Genomic DNA, 22,509 nt, shown 5'->3' with positions numbered 1-22,509 from the left:
ATTATATGTTTATATATATTTTTAAAAATTATGTATAATTTAAGGGTATTTTTGTCCATAAGTATAAATTTAAAATCTAAAATTAAAAAAAACTACATGAACTCATCGGCTCATGCGCTTCCCAGCCGCACGTCATCCATCCTTCACCGTTCACTAAGTCCGTTTAATTGTTTGAGAGTAATGATAAGTTAAATTGTGCATATACCAGATGTATTATGTATGACATATATTGTGCATATACAGGATGTATTGTGGAATAAATTGGATGAAAGTATGTGCATATAGAGTATCTTTATATCTAACCAAATTTGAAATTTCTTTATTTTTTTCAATATATACAAGTAACAGGGACAAGTCAACTAAAATGCAATCAATTTCAGGTACTAAGATCTTAGCAAAATTCTCTATTACTTTGGGTGATATATTTAGTGTTTTGTTGTTTTTGCAATGTCTAGTATACTATTCCTTTTTACAATAAGAGTATAGTTAAGTTTTTGAGCTAAATTTGTTGAATTATTTAAATTTATGTTGTAGGCAATGTTAATCAATGTGAAGGATCTTCAACCCCTTTTTTGGATTCAACTAGTTCTTCTAGCCCACTCATAATGGATATTGGAATGACTCCTAATGTTTCTACCCCTTCAACATCTAATGATGTCTCTTAAAGAGTTGAAAATCTAGATAAAGAGCAAGAATCTCGAGATCATTTAAAGGAGGTCGATCTAGATCCATTTTCACCAAAAAAAAATACATAAAAAATCTGGTGTTGTTGGAGTGTATACTAAAAGCCTAGCTTTTGTAAACATTTATTTTTGAAATAAAAGAATCACATTGGTCAATATCTGCATTTATTTGTTAAATGTAATTATTCAATTAATTTATATAGTAGATAACATGGAGTATGATGTCACACTCAGAAGATCATGTTGTCGGTTCTCTATAAATTATAAACAGTTGCTCACGACTAATTAAGATGGAAAGGAACAAACCATCAGAATAGTCGTAGTGTAATTAAGTATTAGTTTATCTTGACTAATAAATTACACTGATACACTTTAATTGTATTGAATAGGATCATTTAGGTAAGTTCTTTTTGTACCGACCTAGTAAAAGAACTAGACCTTAGTTATTATGGAAGTGTATGCTCTTAATCCTAATATAATAACAAGTACATATATTTAATATTTATTTCTTTGACCTATCAAAGGGTGAGGTTTAGCTCGATAAATCAATATGTCTGATAAGTTGGAAAATGATATTACTTATAGTGTGTGTTGTTGATTATAGAAGGAATCTGTGTCCTATTTATCTAGGTTGAGAATGTTCCCAAGAGGAGCTCATAAGGATTGCCATGTTAAACCCTGCAGGTGGACTTAGTCCGACATGACAATGAAATTGAGTGGTACTACTCTTAGAGCTAAATATTAATTAAGTGAGTTGTCAGTAACTTACTTAATTAGTGAACATTCGTAATCTTAAACACAGGGAGACTAACACACTCATGATAAGAAGGAACCCATAATGTAATTTGGGATTGGTGCGGTAGTGCGGTAATAACTCTCTAGTGGAATGAGTTATTATCGATGAACTTGAGTTGTGTGTTCTGGACGAGCACAGGATACTCAAGCTCATCGGAAGGCCAAAACCAATTTCTCCTCTAGGTCCCTGTCGTAGCTTCACAATAGCCTCAAGTCCATCTAAATGTAAGGCTCTTCTTGGTATCCAAAAAGTGGGTCCGTCCAATGCTTGGTGACCAAGCAAGGGCCGGCCACATCCTCTTTATAGGGGTCAGCCCTTTGCTTGGTGACCAAGAATGAAGGGGCCGACCACAATATTCAAACAAGGAGGGTTGTTTTTGAATTTTTAAAATCTTCTCTTTGTAGAAACTATAAGTTTTAAAAACTTTCCTTATTTGAATTTGGCCACATGTTTTAATAGAGAGTTTTAAAAATTTTAAAACTTTCATTTTTTAACCATCCTCATGGTTTAAGAAAAAAGGAGGAAGATAAGTTTTAAAATTAAAATTTTCTATCATCATGTTAAAAAAGAGAATTTTATAAGAGAAGTTTTAAATTTTAAAACATGGTTTTTAATTTTTTAAAACTTTCCTTTTTTAACTCTAGGAAAAAGAGCTTGTAAAATTTTATAAGAGATTTTTCTTCTTGTAAAATTTTATAAAAAAATTATTTTTTCTTTCCTAAATATGGTGGCCGGCCACCTTGCTTGATGCCCAATCAAGGGGCCGACCAAACTCAATCCTAAACCAAATAGGATTGATTACAACCATTAATTTGGTGATTGATTCAATTAAGAGGAAAGAAAAGGAAAAATTAAAAGGGAAAAGGAAAAACTCTTGGATGATTTTATTTTTTGTAAAAGTTTTTCCTTATTTGTCTTGGGCAAATAATATAAAAGAAGGGGTGAGGGGGCTTCATGAGACAATTCTTATTCTCTTGCTTGGAGAGCATCAAGTGGCCGACCCTCCCTCTCTTCTCTATTTTCCCTTTTGCTCTCTTCTCCTTGGTGGTGTTGGTGGTCGGATTTTAGAAGAAGAGGAGAAGCTCTTTTGGGTGGTGTTCATCTTAGAGGATCGTCGCACACACAATGTCCAAGGCGAGGCGAGGAATACGGCAGAAGATCTCGAGGTCATTAGCTTACAAAGATAAGGTATAACTAGTAATTTTCTTCTGCATCATACTAGTTATTTTCTTTGTAAGAATTCTAAATACAAGAGACAATTAGATCTAGTCTTTCGAATTTATTTTTCGAGTTTGTGTTTTTCTTCTTTTTCGAATTTGTGATTCGATTGTTCTTTTTAGTTAACCTAGAGTTATTTAAGGAAATAAATATTAGCTTTCCTTAAAAGGCTTTGCCTAGGCGGTGGTGGTTGCTCCCATATCCAAGAAGGTCATGTGCCTCGCCATGCAGTCCTGGAAGCCAATTTTGGAAATTAATATTTATGGAATTAATAACTTAGGTAGATTTGAATCAATAGTGTTAAGTTCCGCTTGCGATTCAAATCTAAACCATTAAGAACAGATAAGTTAAATTTGGAATCAATGATGTTAAATTCCGTCTGCGATTTCTAATTTAACTTCTAAAAAACACAATAGGTTATTTAAGGAAAGGTTCGACACTTGTAAAAAAAATTTTGTACAGTGGAACCGGTACGTTTTCCTAGGACTAACCAACATGATCAACTCTCTTCTCTTATTTATAGGAAGCTTTGGGACTTGAAGGAGGTTACTCATGTTTGTTGAATAACTCCTTAGCAATTGTCCAAAGCTTCCGAGTCATTCTCTTCCTCTTAATCTAAGTCTTCATCTTGTAAGAGGAATAGAGCTTTGTGAGAGGTTGTACTCCACCGAGAAGGAGTAAGAGCTAGCCGGAGATTACCGGGGATTGATCCACCGAAGAATCAAGGGTTCGTCCACCTCAAGGACACGCCGTGGAGTAGAAGCAAGCAATCTCCGAACCACGTAAAAGATTTGTGTTAGCGTTTGTGCTTTCTTGCTTGTTCTTATTGTTTTTGTTTAGTATATTCCGCTACGCACTAACACCTTGTAAATAAGAAAGTAAATTGAGGGTGACCTAGCTATCCAACCCCCCTTCTAGCCGGCCACAGATCCCTTACAATGTTAAGTTGTGCACTTAAATTTCATGAAGTGTTTCCACAATTTTGCCGACCGAGATGAGCATTATGTTTGTTGTCCCAATTTAGAAGATTGGAAAAAAAAAGTTGAGAAAATATGCTCAATTTTACAATACTTTTGGACAGCTACACAAATTATTTCTGGAAGTGAATATCCAAATCTAATTTGTTTCTTAAAGAAGTTCAGAAGATAAAAATGATGTTAGATCAGAATACTAACGCTGGAGATGAATTCATACAAGCAATGATTCGAAAAATGAAAATTAAATTTGATAAATATTGGGGGGAAGCAATTTATTTATGGCTATTGGGGTCATTTTGGATCCCAGGCTGAAAATGTTGAGGGTAGAATTTTGCTTCTCAAAAATATATTCGAATGCAAATGCCCAAGAAAAAATTAGAGATGTTAAGAAAGCTTTGTATGATCTTTACGATGAGTATGTGGTTGCAAACAATGTGAGGAAAGAGAAAACTCAAGTGGATATCTAATTGATGGTGATGGTCAACTAGAGGAAGATTGGGGTGAATATACAAAGACAAATCAGGGTTCACATCCTCAAAATTCTGAGTTTGATGATTATTTGTCAAAACCTGTCGAGCCAAAGGCAAGTCGAGAGAAGTTTGATTGTTTGGAATGGTGGAAGGTGAATAGGCCATATAAGATATTGTCCAAAATGGCTCGAGATATATTAGCGATTCTAATAACCACAGTATCTTCTGAATCAACATTTAGTGTTGGAACAAGGGGCATTGATGTTTATCGCTCATCGTTAGCTCCAGAGATAGTCCAAGTATTGATGTGTGCAGGAGATTGGTGTAAGTGCCTCTATGGAGTGAAAAAGAAGATAAAAGTAAATTTGTTGGTAAATTTAAGCCCTAGAGAATTTATATTTTATTATTTAACTGTATTTTATTTATTTTACATAAAGAGCCATAGATAAAAAAGATTGAATTTAAATTTTCTTGAATAATGAGTGTTGCTTCACATTCTTTGACATTTCAAAGGTTTGTAATTTGTTTTAATTTGTGATTGATGTTTTTAAGTTAAACTTGGATCACTGTGTATACTTTATTTCCGTATTTAATATGATTTTTTATTTTTTTTTATCTCTTTCAAGTTTCACCGCCTAATTGTATTCGTAGATATATCCTGATTTTTTTGTGTGTTTTGTTTAGATTTTTCTTAATCTTCCTTTTAATTATTTGGACTTGGGTTATGTTTAAAAATGTGAATAAAAGTGGTTGTTTTATTTGAAATTTTGTATTTCAGGATTATGCTCAAATTTTGAACTTTTTCGAGCACGAGCTGGAGTACTCGATACATTCATAAGCCAAGCTCGAGCTTGAAATTCAATACTCAATCAAATTCAAGCCCCAACTCAAGTAGGTAAAACCTATATCGAATTGAGCTCGAGTAGTATGCTATTCGGGCTCGACTCGGCTCATTTTTAGCTCTAGTCTAGGGACATATTAATGGGTGCTAAGACGTACCATATGAACCGAGATTTTTTATTTAATCAAGGATGTTTTTGAAAATAAGGTGAATTATTGAATGTGCAATAAAGATCTGTATGTCCGCGCCCTAATCGAGGTATACACTTAAAACTCGTTATTTATGAAAACCAATGTAGTTAAATAATAATCATTAATCATTTTTTACCTAAAAATGTTAATTGTCAACGATCAATTACCCACTTGTTGAATATTCACTGCATGACAACTCATCTTTAAACCTTTTTTTTTTACATGCAATCACACCCCCTGTGTGTCTATATATAGATATTTGTTTTTAATGAAAGGACTTTCTATTATCAAAAAGATATTTTACACTTCTATAAAGTGATAGAACTATTTTTCACTAAAAAATAAAAGTTTATTTTTATTATTATCTTTCATCTATTTATTTTCTCATCTAACTTAGACACATTATAACAACTACGAACTTATAACTATGATATAATTATAATAGTTATGATATCATATCGATTACAAATGATTTACCACACAATTATAGTAGTTACGATTCCGTAACTATTATAATATGGAAATTTTTTTAAGAGACCATACATTTTAATTTAGGTTTAACAACGAGACACACAATATATCAAATCAAAACTCACTTAGAGATCTTCAATTTGGTATATTTATATGTCTTATGGTTCAATTTAAGTAAAAAATTATGGATTCTAAAAATTTATCGAGTACACATATTATAGCAATTATAAAATCGTAGCCACTAAAATTATAATTTTGAGATAACATAACTTTTAATTCAAGTTGAATCATGGGGCGCACAATATGGAAAATCGAAGATTTTTTAACGAACTTCGATTTGATATTGTGGTTCTACCCGAGTCAAAAGTTATAACCTTTTAAATTTTAGATTTTCACTTTATAGCAGCTATGATTTCCTAGGTATTATATAATTATAGCAACTACGAAATCATAGCTACTATAATTGCGTGACATTTCAATTGTAGTAGTTATAAAATTATAACTGCTATAACGCTAAATCTTAAATTTTAAGAAGTTCAAACTTTTGACTCAGGTTGAATCATTAGACTACAATATATTAAATCGAAGATCATACATATATCTATAATTTGTTATGAGATGGAACATGTAACGGTTAGATTTTAGGCTAAACAAATATAGTTTAAATTATTTTTAAAACTTCAAATAATTTTAATCTTAATTTTTTTATATTATAGTAGCTACAATTCTCATAACTACTACAACTATATAATTATAACTCAGTTGTCAATTGTAGCAGCTATAATACTAACATCTATAAATTTATAAAAAAAAATGATAATTTCAGTTAGTTTTATTGACTATCGTTGACTGATCGATTTGGTTCCACATAAATTTTCCACGGGCCAACATCTATAAATTATTATTTTTTTATAGCTACTATAATAGGTCGTTTTAGACTGAAAATAGGGGAAAAATTATTAATGAAAATAAACTATTAATATAAAAAGTAAAAAAAAAAAAATCATATTTATGTTCATTACAAAAAAAAGTATCCTTAAAATTTTTTACTTTTTGATATTTAAACTTTTTTTTTTTTAAATAATATAATTTACAGATTTTTTTTTCTTTGTAGGACTCAATAAGGCTTTATTATTTTAACCTTTGCTACATATCAATTATTTTATTCATATTTGCACGCCATCGTATATTATTTATTATCAGTCTTGTTTATCTATCCATTTTCTTGATTTTGAATTTATTATTTGGGCAAAAATCAATTGGACGTCCCGAATTAGGGCAAGCATCCGTTTAAAAAAAAACTCAAATTGACGTTGATTTTATTAAAAAAACCCATGGTCCAATTTTGTTGTAACAATTATGCGTGGTTGATATAATAGGTAGGAGATGTCAAGTAGATGTTATAATGTATTTAATATGAATTTTGAATTTAGAGTTTATAATTTATGTGTAGAAACTATTCAGATGGCTATAATATGTTTAACGTGAATTTATGATTTAAAAGTTATATAATAATTTTTACATTATTTTAAAATAATTTTGATAAAATTTTAAAAAATTTAATCAAATTGATAAATATTATTTTGATGCAATATGTCCATTACATGAGGACCTTTGATTTATGTGTACCTCATCTTTAAATAGATGGGGTCCATCCAAATCAAGGGTTTACATCAGTGGACCATCTCCTAGTCCGTAATTTACGGACCAGAGGATCCCTACTATAGTCTAAAGACCCTAAATTCAGTATTTTAAAACCCTCTCTAATTTTTATAAAATTTTCAATAATAAAAAATTAAATTCATTAGTAATTTTTTCTTAAAAAAGATTAAATAGGACTAATACAGATCCGGGCTGGACCGGCTTTGGCCCAATCCTCGGGCCCAGGACTAAGCTAAGGCTCGCTAAGAGTTTGGGGCCGGTGACGGCCCAAAAAATGACGCACACGGCCGTCTCTGTTGCCCATTTCGGAGCCCCCAACTGAAGTCGGTTGCCTCCTTCTCCCTTGTGAATCTGTCACGTGCTAAATTCCACCGATGTCGGTGGGTGGTCGTCCCCCGAAGCTACGTGGGACTTCTCTAGCCGTCCGATCCATTGATGAACTACCGACTGAAACTAATCCTCACCGCCAACCATACTCAACTCTCACACACTGGACTGATATAGGTCAACAAAAGGGCCCCAACGTCACAGCCAACGCGGTCCACATCAGTTTAGGAGATTTTTAATGGGTTTGCAACGTGGAGCTCACGAAAAGGGTCAAAAACGCCAAGCAAAGGGTAAATGAGGGACTAAAAGGGCTTCGAATACCTCGGAGAGGAGGCCGTCGATGCACGCCAGAGGTCCTCCGGCTTCGTCCTAGGGGTTTCGAGGAGCACGCGCGGCGAGGGAGAGATGCAGACGGATGCGCGGGTGGGGGTTGTGGTGGAGGACAGTCGGCAGAGAGCTCTATCATCCGGCCTCGGAGACGGTGGCGTCGGTGACGGGAAGAGGAGGTTCTCCACGCAGCAGCAGAGCCAGACGCTGAAGCAGCAGTTGCAGCACCAGCCGCAGATTGGGACGCTGGAGCACCTTATAGCTGGCGGTGTCGCCGGCGCTGTCAGCAAGACGTGTACGGCCCCTCTTGCTCGTCTTACCATTCTTTTTCAGGTATCCATGTTCTACTAAGTCTTGGATTTTATTCTAATTGAGCACTCCTGCTGCTCCTCGTGTTTAGTAAAATGATGTAGGATGAGAGATATTCTTGTCAATTTGCTGCTTCAACAGTTGCAACTGGAAAATATTTACAGTGAATTCCTCTTTTTTTTTGGGTGACAATAGAGTTGGAAAATATTTGCCAGCATAAAGAATGCTTGAAAATTTTGATGCACAGCTTTGTTGTATTTTTTTTTCAGGGGCATTATTAATAGAGATACCACTTCGGAAGCTTAAAAACATACGTTGGTAATCTAAAACGAATTTAGCAGGCATATGATTTTGTTGTGTCTACTGTTTTTAAGATTTTAGGCATTTCAGTGGGTTTTCTCTCTTTGTCATGTATGGCTGAATTTGGATGGGTTATTGAGTAATTGATCTATGATATTAACTAGGCTTTTTAAAAAAAGTATTTTCTTTATATTTATCTGCATTGTTTTTATAATTATGTAACTTACAAAGCCAATGTATGTCTTTCTAGTTTTTAGTTTGATGTATATACTTGGCATCCCTTCATTTTTCTCTGTATATTTCATGGGTTTAATTGTTCGTTGTCAAATTTAGGTGCAAGGAATGCACTCTGATGCAGCTGCTCTGGGGAAAGCAAGCATATGGAAGGAGGCTTCTCGAATTGTTTCTGAAGAAGGTTTTAGAGCTTTTTGGAAAGGAAATTTGGTGACAATTGCTCACCGCTTACCTTATTCTTCAATAAATTTTTATGCCTATGAACGATACAAGGGTGTAAGTTGAAAATTTCAGTAGATAAGTATGTCAATTTTCTACGGCACCATCAACTTATTTTTGTTTCTCTAAATTTTTTTTTTTTTTTTTACAGTTATTGAAAATGATTCCTGGGTTAGATAAGCACAGAGATTATGTCGCAGCAGATATTTGTGTACGACTGTTTGCTGGAGGCTTAGCTGGAATAACAGCTGCATCACTTACATATCCACTGGATCTTGTCAGGACACGCCTTGCAGCTCAGGTAATACCATGATTTATGTGAATGAGTATAAGCAGTATTCTATTTTTACTCTTCATGGGCAACAAAATCTTCGTTGAAGCTCTTAATTTTAACATATTCAAAGATATAAAACATATAGATGTGTGAAAATAGAATGAATTATTTTAATTTGATGTTTTTAAGTGGAATGATAATGTCTTTCCTATACATAAATTTGCTTGCTGTTAACTCCACTATGAAGTGCACCTTTCATTTATAGTCATTTTTGGGATTTTCTGTTTATATATTCATTTTTGGAATTTGTGCTGTTTGCAACTGTAATTATCATTGTATTAAAAAAAATTACAATATTGGTTCTTCATGGTTCTTGCTATCATTTGTAGCTGTATGGTTATGACTTAAAGGTGATGATATTTTTACTAGGTAATTGCAGAATTAGTTGATTCATAACATTTTAAATTTCCTAATCATTTGCAGACACGTACTATGTATTACAGGGGCATCTCACATGCTCTGTATACCATCTGCAGAGATGAGGGTATGCGAGGTTTATACAAGGGACTTGGAGCAACCCTATTGGTTAATTTCCTAACCATCCTTCATACTGTTATTACAATTTAGTTATCTTTTGGATTTCTATTGACCATCATCTGGTTGCAGGGTGTTGGACCTAGCATAGCAATAAGCTTTTCGGTTTATGAAACTTTGAGATCCCACTGGCAAGTTGAAAGGTAAGCCTTTTGTTTGTGGTTTCTTTCTACTTAAAATAGGATTTTTATTATATTTTTCTTTTGTTCTTTGAAATCAGGCCATGTGATTCTCCTATCTTGGTTAGCTTAGCTTGTGGAAGTCTTTCTGGTATAACATCATCAACAGGTATGTTACTGAAGCATATTAAGTTGCTACACAAATAGAGGTTAGTCTGTTTGACATGAAGTAGTTATTGAGGAAAACACAATTAATCTTATTAATTTATAATGGAAGACTCTGAACTGAATGAGTTGCTAGTTCCTAAAAAGTGTCATACATATAGAACTATTAGTTTCAAGGAAGTCACAGAAAAAAATATGCAAAATATGTATACACTTACAATTGCAGCTTGACTGTTGATATATCCTGTTGTTGAGGAAGTTTGTCATATTTCCACTTATCTTAGAGGAACCGTGTTTACCTTGTTTTGATCCTTATAATTAGAAAGATTGCTGACTTCAAGTTGGTGCCACATTGGTAGACAATGTGGAAGTGGGTGACGAAGTTAAATGACACAATATTGCCCGCATTCCTCATACTGTAATCTAACAGAAGCTCAATTTGATACCTCTTAATGCAGTACAATTGCAAGCCCCAATTGGCAATTTTTCAGTGCAATATGAGGAGTGGAAGATGAGGAAAGAATGAGAGAATTCTATTTAATTCAAAACTTATATTGAAGAATAGTTACAAACCTCTTCTATATAGCCTTTATGACCTAGACAATACAACTGTTCTAAATGAAAAGTAAACCAAAGAACAATAGCATTAGATCAAACCATAAAAGGTCCACACTTCGAAATAAGCATTATTTTAGGAAAACAGCCATTGTAATCATTATTGAGGGAGCTATAAGATTGCCAATTTAAGAGGTTGTTGGTATATGAACATTTTAATAGAGAAAATTGGCATGGCAACATGAAAGAGAGTAGGTGCATAAGTGGCACCTGCGGATTCTCACTAATACTTGCTAAAGTTAGAGCAGAATGTTCAAAATAACCTAGTGAATTTGCACGAGTCCCAGGAGACTAATGCCTGTGGGACATCAAGATTCACGTGCGAAGGGACGAGCGAAAGGCTTCCTAGTAAGCTAATCCCCAAACCAAGCCGACTCTCATAAGAGGGTTCAATTTTGTCTGATTTAGCATTTTCCACCCACCCTCTTCATTCTTTTGGATGGCCTCGCTTGGAGGGGGATACCATTGACTGTCCCGAACTGATACGATAGGAATTTCAGCCCGACTCTACATGCTGCACAACTTCTACCTTTCTTGAGCCCACTTCTTCGTCATCAGCAATGATAGTGCATCTATAAAGAAGACTATATCATTGTTTAAGTTTTGCAATGAATAATATAATCAATGACACTACAACTTTAGAGTTTCCTTCTTATTCCTCACGATATTGCTGATCAAGGCATGTTACTGCAAGATTGCTGGGATCGACATTCTCTGCTTGTCTTGCATTAGTAAAGTCAATGCTTTATTGATACAAAATCAGCAATTGAGTTCTGTAATTATCTCTTGCACCCTTACTAGTAATTTGCATAATTTGACCAGTTGAATATGCCTCTGTAGAATTGTGTGCAAGTTCCTGTGTCTCCCACGCTGGTTCACTGATGCATGTGAACACTGAGCTGTTGCAACTGCATGGAGCAAGTTGTCTCGAAATATCGTCTAGTTTCATGATTGTTTTGACTGATGATTCTTTGCATTCTAAATTATTATTTATGTTATTACACTTAGGACAATATTTAGGACGGAGAACATATGAATTTTTTTGCCTCATGTGATTGTAATCTTTGAGCACAATGTGAATTTGAGTTCATAGTTCCACACTTTGTGTTCCTCTGCAGCAACATTCCCGCTGGATCTTGTTAGACGGAGAATGCAGTTGGAAGGGGCAGCTGGAAGGGCACGAGTTTATAGTTCTGGCCTCATTGGCACCTTTGGGCATATAGTTCGGACTGAAGGATTTGGAGGTTTATATCGAGGTATCTTGCCCGAGTACTTCAAAGTTGTACCCAGTGTGGGCATTGTTTTCATGACTTACGAGGCGCTAAAAGTGATCATGTCAAGCAAATCAGCCGACAAATAGTGCTCTGCGCCTAGTCATATACTTGTAGCACCATTGCTACTGATTCATCTTTTTTAGTTCCATAGATACAAGGCAAAACAGTTTTCATCACAAAGGCATCACATGGCGGTGAGTTTTGCTGTTGCCGTCATGAAGGTTTTTGTTGTATAGATATTGTTGTTGTTCAAGTGCAAGTACAAGCCATGCTACTGGTTACAGTTTCAACATTCTCATGATCCATAATCTTCGAAACGACCCAGAATGTCTTGCAAAGATGCTAGAGACGGAGTTCACCCTCCTATTTACTTGCTGGTACGTACAATTATGATTCATTAATTATATGAGCAACGAGGTAATGTTAAATCTGAGAGAAATATTCAAAACATTTCTTGTTTTGCCAATGACCTGGGGAAGAGGTGACCGATATGTAAAGGAAATTTTTGATATGGCCGTCTTATAATAAGATAATCATGTATAGGTCTCAAGTGTATCTTCATCGCTGAAGGAGGTTAAGAGGATCAGTTTTTGCCACGATTGTGGTTTCTCGATTGTGGTCTTAGCTCAGCCAAAGTTTTACTTGCAATATAGTTGAAGTGTATTTTGGTTGAGCCCAGTGCAACTAGTGGCATTCTGTTGGAACGAGCTAGCATTTTGAGTCGTTTACGCTACTAATTCTACCATGATGCAGATATCAGTAGCGAATGGATTTCGTGTCTCCTTTTGCAATTGGTCAGTGCCGCAGTGTTCTTCCCATTTGGATTCATTTTACTCCTTAATTCATGAATCTAAATAGCGAATAATTATACCCATGTTACTTGCATTGCTTTCATTTTCTATCGTTGTCTGGCACCATGGTTGCCCGGTTTTTAACAACAAGATCAGTTTGATTGGGACTAATGTTCCCAATGACAATAGCACGGATTGAATGGGTATCCAAAACGTTCTGTTTAGTACAATGAATGCTTTATGCATTCGAAATAAATTATCGAAATGGTTGATGATAAAGGTTTGTTGTTAGTATAGCATGAGATAAAGAGGACGAACTGCATCCAAGGATTGAGTTGCAGTTTAACGGATGAATTTCTGCTGGTTTATCTAAATGCAGGGTTGGTGGCTTTGGGAGCCACAGTAACTAAAGACTATGGGCTGACGGATTACTGACAGCAAAAAAGCAAAAGCATGCCTCTCGAGATAAAAAAAAAAACCAATAAAAGAGAGGATGATAAACAGATAAAAGTATGGTTAATGTATGACGTTTTATTTCTTAAAAAGAATCTAGTAAATATTTATAAAATACATTACACATCTAACACATTCTAGACGTGGGGAAAAAAAGATTTGTCCCTCAGAAGCTCGATTGACAGGTCTTTATGTTAGCCATCTACATCAATATCCATATGTGTGCATTTGATGGGATTAACAAAATTCCATGAGGATATCACATAAAAAAGTATTAAGTAGATTTGAAAAATATATAAAAGTTGGCCAAGGTCAAAAAGGAATCTCACTTTTACTGAATCGTGAAAAAGCATCCGATTTGACTTTTCATCAAAAACATATCCCACCAAGGATGATAACGGGGCCGAATTAGAGCGGATTTGATCAAATTCGGAATCCATCCCATTTTCTTTTGGACCTGTCCCGCCCTATGAATTCGGCGGGGCGGTTCGGGTTAGACCTGTTAGATTTGTCATATTTAAAATATATTTATTTTAATATTAAATATTATAAAATAAAATTTTAATTTTAAATACAAGAAAAATTATAATTATATTAATAAACTATATATTTATTATAGATATATGGATTCGGGACAGGTTCGGGGTGGGTCCGATTAAACCCAAGATCCATCCCGGACCCGCCTTAGACATGTTTAGGAGGGTCTAAACCTATCACGTCGAAACGGATTTATTACGGGGCCGCGTTTGAACCCGCTCCATTACCATCCCTTATCCCACCACCTAATAAAAATGATATATTATTCGGAGATTTCAAAAAAAATTAAATGACGTCTTTTAAGTTTGAAATCAGGTCATTACGAGTTCCACCTCGTAAGTAATTATACATCTTAGTTTCAATTTAATATATTGTGCGTCACGTAATTCAATTTAAGTCAAAAGTTATAATCTCTTAAAAATTTAGGATTTAATATTTACATTGTAGCAGTTACGATACCGTGATTTCTATAATTGCATGGTAACTTAGTTGTAGTAACTATAATTTTATAGTTATTATCATGTGAATATTAAACCTTAAACTTTGAGAAATCATAATTTTTTATTCGGATTGGACTACGGATGTACAATATATCAAATCGAAACTCGTTCAGAGATATACAACTGATTATTGGATGGAACCTATAATGACCCAATTTGATAAAAAAAAAATATCATTTAGTAGTAACAACTATACTAATTCTATATAGTCTTCGAATAATTGTATTGTAATTTTTTTTTAATGTTGTAACAACTATACTAATTTAATAGTTGCTATAATTCACCTGACTAATTTAAGATTTAAACCAGAGATGAATAGTAAGTATGTAAGGATACTTACGTTATTTTGCAGGGAGATGGAGCGCCTTTTTTGATTAAAAAAAAAAAAAATCAAAATAGGGTGTTTTTTTACTTTGGGCCAACAAAGTATACTAATTATGGAAAACTTGTTATACAATATTTCTTTTCTTAGATTTAAAAAGTTTATGTATATTGTTTGTTCATGTTAATTCAAGTATTAAAAGAAGATAGGAAACCTTTTCATACGACTGAATCCTGATGTAATTGTCTTTTGTTTAGGGGAAAAATAAACTTTGCCAATTTAAGGTCCTTTAATGCAAGATCTAATGATCCCAAATGAGATGCTTCTGGAGCTATAGTATAATGATAAAAAGTGGAATTAACTCCTTAAGTAAGGAAGGTTTAAATTGTTAGTACTTTAAGTTAGTTTTGATATCATCAATTAAATCAAATTAAGTTTTGTCATGATTTAACCTCTATATCTAAATATACAGGAACTTAGGAGCATAGAAAGTCAAGCGAAAGACGCAGCTAGCGAGAAGGACGACACGGGAAAGAGACGACGAGCTTGGTGTGTCCGAGGGACGAGATGCTGCGGAAGAGTATGTGAGCGAACCAGAAGGAGACGCACGACGTTTCCGAGGAACGAGAAGCCAGAGTGGAAGTTTGCTCGAGAAGGCCAAAAGTTAGGATCGGGTGAGTCATATTCCGGATAGCCGAAATCATCCAAGTGAGTGGAACCGGAGCGAAAGACCCGGAACAATGCGGGTGAAACCGGAGAAGAAGACCCGGACCAAAAAGTCAACTAGGGGTTGACTTTTGGTTTCGGGCGGCCAGATCGGTTGGTGCCTCGCCCAGGAGGAGCCTTATGTACACGGTCCGAGTGCTTGGAACCCTTTCGGGCGCTCGGACAAGGAATTTCATCCAAATGCGACGTGGCACACCTCATTGCGATGGAAATAAAAATTTATCCCCCTCCAAGCACCTGGATTCCTTCCAGGCAGTCCGACCAGAGCTATAAATACATCCCTGGTCCCAGAAGGTCAAAACAACACTTGTAATTGATTATTTTTCAGTCTTGTTCGGTAATTGAGTGCTTCAACTGCTGTAAGAGGCTTCTCCGTCTGAAGGAGACTGTTTAGTAAGCTTTTCATCTTCCTTGGATTCACAACCTCCCCTGTTGTTGTTGGTGCGGTTAGCACTAACAGTCTAACTCAAGTTTTGATGAATGACAAAGTAGGTTAAGTTAGTTTCATTGTAATCTAACGCTTTGACCAAGTGTGCAAAAGAAGCCCAGCTAGGTCGACGGACCGACCGGATAGCTGGCACGAAGTCCAGACGGGTCGACTGACTGACCGGATGTCTGACACGAAGCCCAGCTAGGTCGACGGGCCGACCGGATAGCTGACACGAAGTCCAGACGGGTCGACGGGCTGACCTGACGTCTAACACGAAGTCCAGCTAGGTCGACGGGCTAACATGATAGCTGACACGAAGTCCAGACAGGTCGAAGGGCTGACCTGACGTCTGACAGGTAAGTTGAGGTAAGTCATTGGAGGGGAGTGACTATGAGGACGCATTCCCGGGAAGGGAACTTAGGCGCCGATCCAATTTAGAACCATTTTGGAACTCTAAGTTGAGATCTTGACTAGATTCTGATCTCGATGAGATGGAATCTAATTAATACTCCAGTTTAATTATAAAAATTGTGCTAACACTTTGTTTTGCAGGATATATAATTTACATTTGTGCTTTGGACTAACGTTTTCTTGCAAGGAGTTGAAGCTACTGGAAAACATAGGTCCGGGTGCCCGAAAGGGATCCAGGCGCCCAAAGGTCCGAGCGCCTGGAAGGGATCCGGGCGCCCAGAGGTCCGAGCGCCCGGAATGCAAAAGTTATCCTCATCACGCTTCGCCACGTGGAGCTTCATGGTTGGCAAGGGCTACGTCACACTCCAGGCACCCGGAAGGGATCCGGGCGCCCGGAGCATCCTATATAAGGAGGGTGAGCCCTGGAGCAAAGAATAACTCACAAGAAGATCTTCCAAAGCTTGTTCTGCTGTGTTGTGCTCCTGTGACGCTGCGACGCTACGAAGCTACTCCGACAAGAAGCGGCTCAAGTTTTTCTTTTCAGTGTTGTCGTTATTTCTTTCTAATAATTCCTGTACTTAGTTTTTGTAATAACTTTGCGAATTATTAGTGATTGCCCAACGAAAGACTCAACGAGTGCGGGCCTTGGAGTAGGAGTCGACCAAGGCTCCAAACCAAGTAAAACGATTCGTGTTAGCGTTGTGTTTTCATCTTTCCGTTGCGTACTTGCTTAAGCGTTTTCGATCGATATTCACCTAGGGATGTAAACGAGCCGAACCGAGCCGAACAGTATTAGGCTCGAGCTCGACTCGTTTAAGTTATATTCGGGCTCGAGCTCGGCTCGAGCTCGAATCGAGCTTTTATCACAAGGCTCGAGCTCGGCTCATTTTAGAATTATCAAGCTCGCGAATAGTTCAAGCTCGGCTCGTTATTAGCTCGATTATCAAAGTTAACGAGCTTAACTCGTTAAGCGAGCTTGGGCTCGTTTTCGGGCTCGTTTAGAACTCGTTTTAGAGCTTATTTTTTGGCTCATTTTAAAACTCATTTTAAGGTTCGTTTTAGAGCTCGTTTTAAAGTTCATTTTTTGGTTCAGTTTAAGGCTCATTTTTTTGGCTCACGAGCCAATAAACGAACATGTTCGCGAGCTCACGAGCCGAATATCCTTAAGCTCAAGTTCGGCTCGATAAAACTGTCGAGTTCAAAATCGAGCTCGAGCTCGGCTCGATAAGATAAACGAACGAAGTCGAATGAGCTTTTTACCGAATCGAGCTCCGAATAGCTCACGAACCGTTTGGTTCATTTACATCCCTATATTCAACCCCCTCCTCTATCGACTTTCACGATCCAACAAGTGGTATCAGAGCAGGTACTGTTCTGATTTGGTGCAACCACCAGTTAGACAGGGGGTGAATTTTTTTTTTAATTTTCTTTCCGATTTTCAGTTTTACGTTATAAATCCAAACTAGTATCGTTACCTTTTTGGAAATCTTTTTCGTAGTAATTAAGTTGAATTAGTGTAACACCAATTCAGTTTTAGATTCTTTCTAATTTTATACCGCACTACTAATCCAAGACCAAGTCTTGGGATTCCTAGTTTCTTTATTTATTTGTGTGCAGGATAAATTGTCTCAAGTCGAAGGCTTCAGCATAGTTCGCCCCCCTATTCAACGGGGACGACTTCCCCTACTGGAAGAAGCGAATGGAGATCTACTTGAAGACCGACTTCCACCAGTGGTTCAGCGTCACCAGAGGATACAAGGTGTCGGTCGATAACTCTGAAAATCCGCTAGACCCGGAACAGTGGGCTCCGGACATGAGAAAGAAATCCTCGACGGACTACAAAGCTCTCAACATGCTGCAATGCGGGTTGACAAAGGAAGAGCTGAAGCGAGTGGGGCTGCACCAAAATACGAAAGAATTAAGCTGATCGAACTTCACGAAGGAACAAGCGACGCCAAGGTAACGAAGTGTGGCCTTCTGTTAAATAAACTTTTTACTCCATGCGAGGATCAAAAACATCCTCAATGGACTCCATGTGATAGGCCACCAAATTAAAAATCGAGACTTAATAAGGTACGCTTTAAATGCTTTCCCAAGAAATACATTGTGGGCATCTATCGTGGATGCCTCCAAAATTTCAAAAAATTTATCTAAATTAAAACTAGACGAACTATTCTGCGAACTTGAATTACATGAGTAGACTAATGCTGGAACCGAGAAAGGTATTACTTTGTTTGTAGGTCCCTCCAAGGAAAGGAAAAAGACCAAGTCTAACCCTAAAGATGAGTCCGACCAAGATTCTGAAGACGAAGAGTACCTGGTGAACCTAGTAAGGAAGATGTTCACCAGGAGGAAGAAGAGCTTCAGCAAAAAGGACCTGCAGGAGATCAACTCCCCATCTGAACCAAGGAATGTGGCTTGCTTCAGGTGTAACAAGAAATGTCACTACAAGAACGAGTGTCCGAGATTGAAGAGCGACAAGTCGAAGACATCCAAAAAGAAGGCTCTCAAAGCGACTTGGGACGACTCATCCTCAGAAGAACCGAAGGCCGAAGATCAGAAGCACCAGAGTCACCTCGCATTGATGGCCCGTGAAGCAGGATCGGAGGATGAATCGAAAGACGGATCCGAACCCGAATCGATCCACGAGTCCGTACTCGTTTCCAAAGGTCCCAAAGAGGCATATTTTAATTTGAATAAGAAATTTTTTAAAATTATTGCTTGTTTAAATAAAAAATTAACTGTAATAGAAAATGAAAATAAATTGCTCCTTGAGGAAAACCAAAACCTCAAGGAACAAATCACAAATTCTAATCCAACTCAAGACCTAACACTTAAGGAGGAAAATTTAATACTAAAAACAGAAAATAATAAATTAAAAAGTATTTTAGAAAAAATTACAACAAGATCTAAAAATTTAGATCTTATTTTAAACAGTCAAAAATCAATCTACAATAAAATCAGACTTGGCTATAAGTCAAGTTCAAATAAAACATTTAAATCATTAATAATCCAACATAAATAACAAAATAAAGTTTGGGTTCCGAAAGCGTGCTTAACTACTCAAGTAGGAATTAACCAATATTACATACCCAAAGACAAAACATACTATGTAAAATCTGATAAATCAAATAAAAAATCGAAACACAAACCTAGACCAACAAAATCAAAATCGGAAAATTTTAGAACCCATCAAAAATCAGATTATCATCAAGTTAAATATAATTATAAAAGTAACAGACATAAACATAGAACTAAAAAATACAGACTAATAATTCAGGGGAGGCTCCAGAATAGCTGACACCTCCAAAAATAATCTACCCGACAGGGTAACCAAAACTAACCTACCCGATAGGGTAATTAAGATTAGAGTAAAAAGGAACAAAATTTAACTTGATCTACGGTACTGGTGAAGTTTTGGATGATAATAGATTAGGGAAGCTTAGTCTATGCATGACTAGGAAGATATTGCTTCAACTTTGTGCATTTGGCTAAGTGGAACTAACTGAAGCTACACCTTACGGATCCTAACTTGTTAGACCAAGGTTTTGTACTAAGTTCAGTGGATAGGACTATTTGGAAAACCTCGAAGACATGATTACTTTAATGATGTCCAAGTAACTTATTATAGCCCAGAAGTTTATCCAAAAAATGACTATTTGTTGAGCCCAAAGCTAAACCTGAATCTAACACAAAGTTAAACTCAACCCTAAAATTGAAATTAACTTCATCTCACAAAAATTATAGGTTTCCCTGATTGAAAATATAGATCGGGTGAGATAACTAAGGACTTCGAACCGACTCGAATCGAGCCAAATCGAATCGATCAAATCTAATTAAAAAATAAATTAAATTTAAAATTAAATTAAATTAAATTAAAAATTAAAATAAATTAAAATAAATTAAAATAAAATAAAATAAAATAAAATAATTAGATTAAAATAAATTAAATTCTTTTTAAAATTTCCTTTTAACATAAAATTTATTAACTTAAAATCTATTCTAAAAATCTTTTTAACTTTAAATCTATTTTAAAAATCTTCCTAACTTAAAATTTATTTAAAAAAAAATCTTTTAACTTAAAATTTATTTTAAACACTTTTTAACTTAAAATTTATTTTAAAAATCTTTTTAACTTAAAATCTATTTTAAAAATTTTTTAACTTAAAATTTATTTTAAAAATCCTTTAACATAAAATTTATTTTAAAAAACTTTTAACTTAAAATTCATTTTAAAAATCATTTTAACTTAAAATCTATTTTAAAAATCCTTTAACTTCAAATTTATTTTAAAAAACCTTTAACTTAAAATCTATTTTAAAAATATTTTTAACTTAAAATCTATTTTAAAAATATTTTTAACTTAAAATTTATTTTAAAAAATCCTTTAAAAAATTATTTTAAAAAATCTTTTAAAAATTATTTTGAAAAAATATTTTAAAAATTATTCTAAAAATCCTTTTAAAAATTCTTTTAAAAACTATTTAAAAATTATTTTAGAAATCATTTTAAAAATTATTTTAAAAAATCATTTCAAAAATAATTTTAAAAATCCTTTTAGAAATTATTTAATAAATCATTTTAAAAATTCTTTTAAAATTATTCAAAAAATCCTTTTAAAAAAATCATTTGATAAATCTTTTTAAAAATTCTTTTAAAAAATTCTTTTAAAAATCATTTTAAAAATCCTTTTTCTTTAAAAAAAAATTATTTAAAAATCCTAATGAAATTATTAACATTTGATTAACTTAAAATTCTAAACTGAATTAAATAATTAAAGTAAAAACTTCAAAAATTAACTGTACTCTAAATTAAATCTAACCTTAAAAGTTAACCTTAATTTAACTTAATCAATCTTAATTTTAACGTTAGTCAAAATCTTAACTTCACTGTAATTAAATAATAATTTATCATTATTAACGATTGATTCAAATTGAACCTTAATCAATTAATACTAATTCTAAACTTAGCTAATCCTTATTAAATGTAACTTAAGCTACTTAATCAAAACTTAAAGATTAAGTAAATGAAAAACAAAATATAAATTATAACTATTATTTTTTCCATTGATATTAAGTCAATCAATACGAAATTTAATTAGATAAGTCAAGTTAATCAATAAATTATTGAAAATGATTAACTATTATTAAAGTTTGTAACAAATTACTGAAAATAATTGATTATTGATTAATTTCAATAATCTTATTTTTATCAAACAATTATACCAAGTATATAGAAATACTTATGTAAATAATATACTCGATAAACATAAGTGTTACTAATACTGAATCCCTTAAACACTGTTGGAGCAATCCCAATAGTCCGTGTGACAATGTGTTTTGGTGTTTGGGCAAAGGGTTTAAGTTAGGTTTACCCTTGTTATTTGATATGTGTATGTGAGTGTGCAGGTTTGCAAGATACACATATGACTCAGCTTGATGGCTTCGGGTCCGGTGAAGGATGGAGCATCCGAGGGACCGTAGACAAGGCAGCAAGGACAAGGGCCGAGGGAAGCGACTTCGAGGCATACGTGAAAGATGGCATCAAGGGACGAGCTACGGGCTTAGATGCATCTGAGGGACAAGAGCCAAAGGAAGTAGGCTTGAAGGCAAGAGGTCAAGGCTGCAAAGAAGAGTCAAGTGAGTCGTGAGGGTACGAGTGCATGAGAGATTGTACTCGGGAAAAAATCCCGATGGGTATTGTAGCAGTCAACGGGGGAACTGTAGTAGTCAACGGGTACTATAGCAGCCAACAACACTCTAGCAGTTACTGTAGCAGTCGACTGGTGTACTGTAGCAGTCGACTGGTAGAGAGCCGTTGTGCTGGCACCAGTCGACTGGTGCAAGGACCAGTCGACTGGTGCAAGGACCAGTCGACTGGTGCAAGGACCAGTCGACCGGGCAAATCATCTTGTTGATTTCTTCCAAGCTCTATAAGAAGGAGCTTGGGATGGCAGGCCAAGGTGACGAAATTAGACTTGGTTAAAGCCTAATTAGTAGTCACCAAAGTGCTCAAGGTCTCTTGTGTCCAAGTGTTCTTGGTTGGTGTTGTGGAGAGGTTTCTCCACCCATAAGGAGTTGCTTGAGTAGCCGGAGTTTGCCGGGGGCTAATCTACCGAAAGATCGGGATCGTCCACCTTACGGACAGCCGTGGAGTAGGAGCATCATCTCCGAACCACGTTACATTGACGTGCATTGGTTTGCTTGTTTTTTTCTTTGTCATTAGCTTTTGTATTCGTAATTAGTATTTGTATTTCCGCTTGCGCACTAACGA

The 22,509-nt window shown here is 35.1% G+C and overlaps 1 protein-coding gene across 1 annotated transcript; it reads left to right on the top strand.

Annotated features, from left to right (window-relative positions):
* The first annotated feature begins 7,893 nt into the window (after nt 1-7,893).
* On the top strand, nt 7,894-12,662 carry LOC122024491 (mitochondrial substrate carrier family protein B-like). The gene is made up of 7 exons (XM_042583134.1): nt 7,894-8,296; nt 8,906-9,082; nt 9,177-9,326; nt 9,783-9,884; nt 9,966-10,036; nt 10,114-10,181; nt 11,911-12,662. Exons 1-7 carry the CDS (start codon nt 8,042-8,044, stop codon nt 12,150-12,152), a joined length of 1,065 nt encoding a protein of 354 aa, XP_042439068.1. The 5' UTR covers nt 7,894-8,041; the 3' UTR covers nt 12,153-12,662.
* The last annotated feature ends 9,847 nt before the right edge of the window (nt 12,663-22,509 follow it).

The sequence above is a fragment of the Zingiber officinale genome, chromosome 9B (genome assembly GCF_018446385.1).
Source record: "Zingiber officinale cultivar Zhangliang chromosome 9B, Zo_v1.1, whole genome shotgun sequence".
NCBI lineage: Eukaryota > Viridiplantae > Streptophyta > Magnoliopsida > Zingiberales > Zingiberaceae > Zingiber > Zingiber officinale.
Note: the sequence above shows the minus strand (reverse complement) of the source record. Positions and strands in the feature narration are given on the sequence as shown.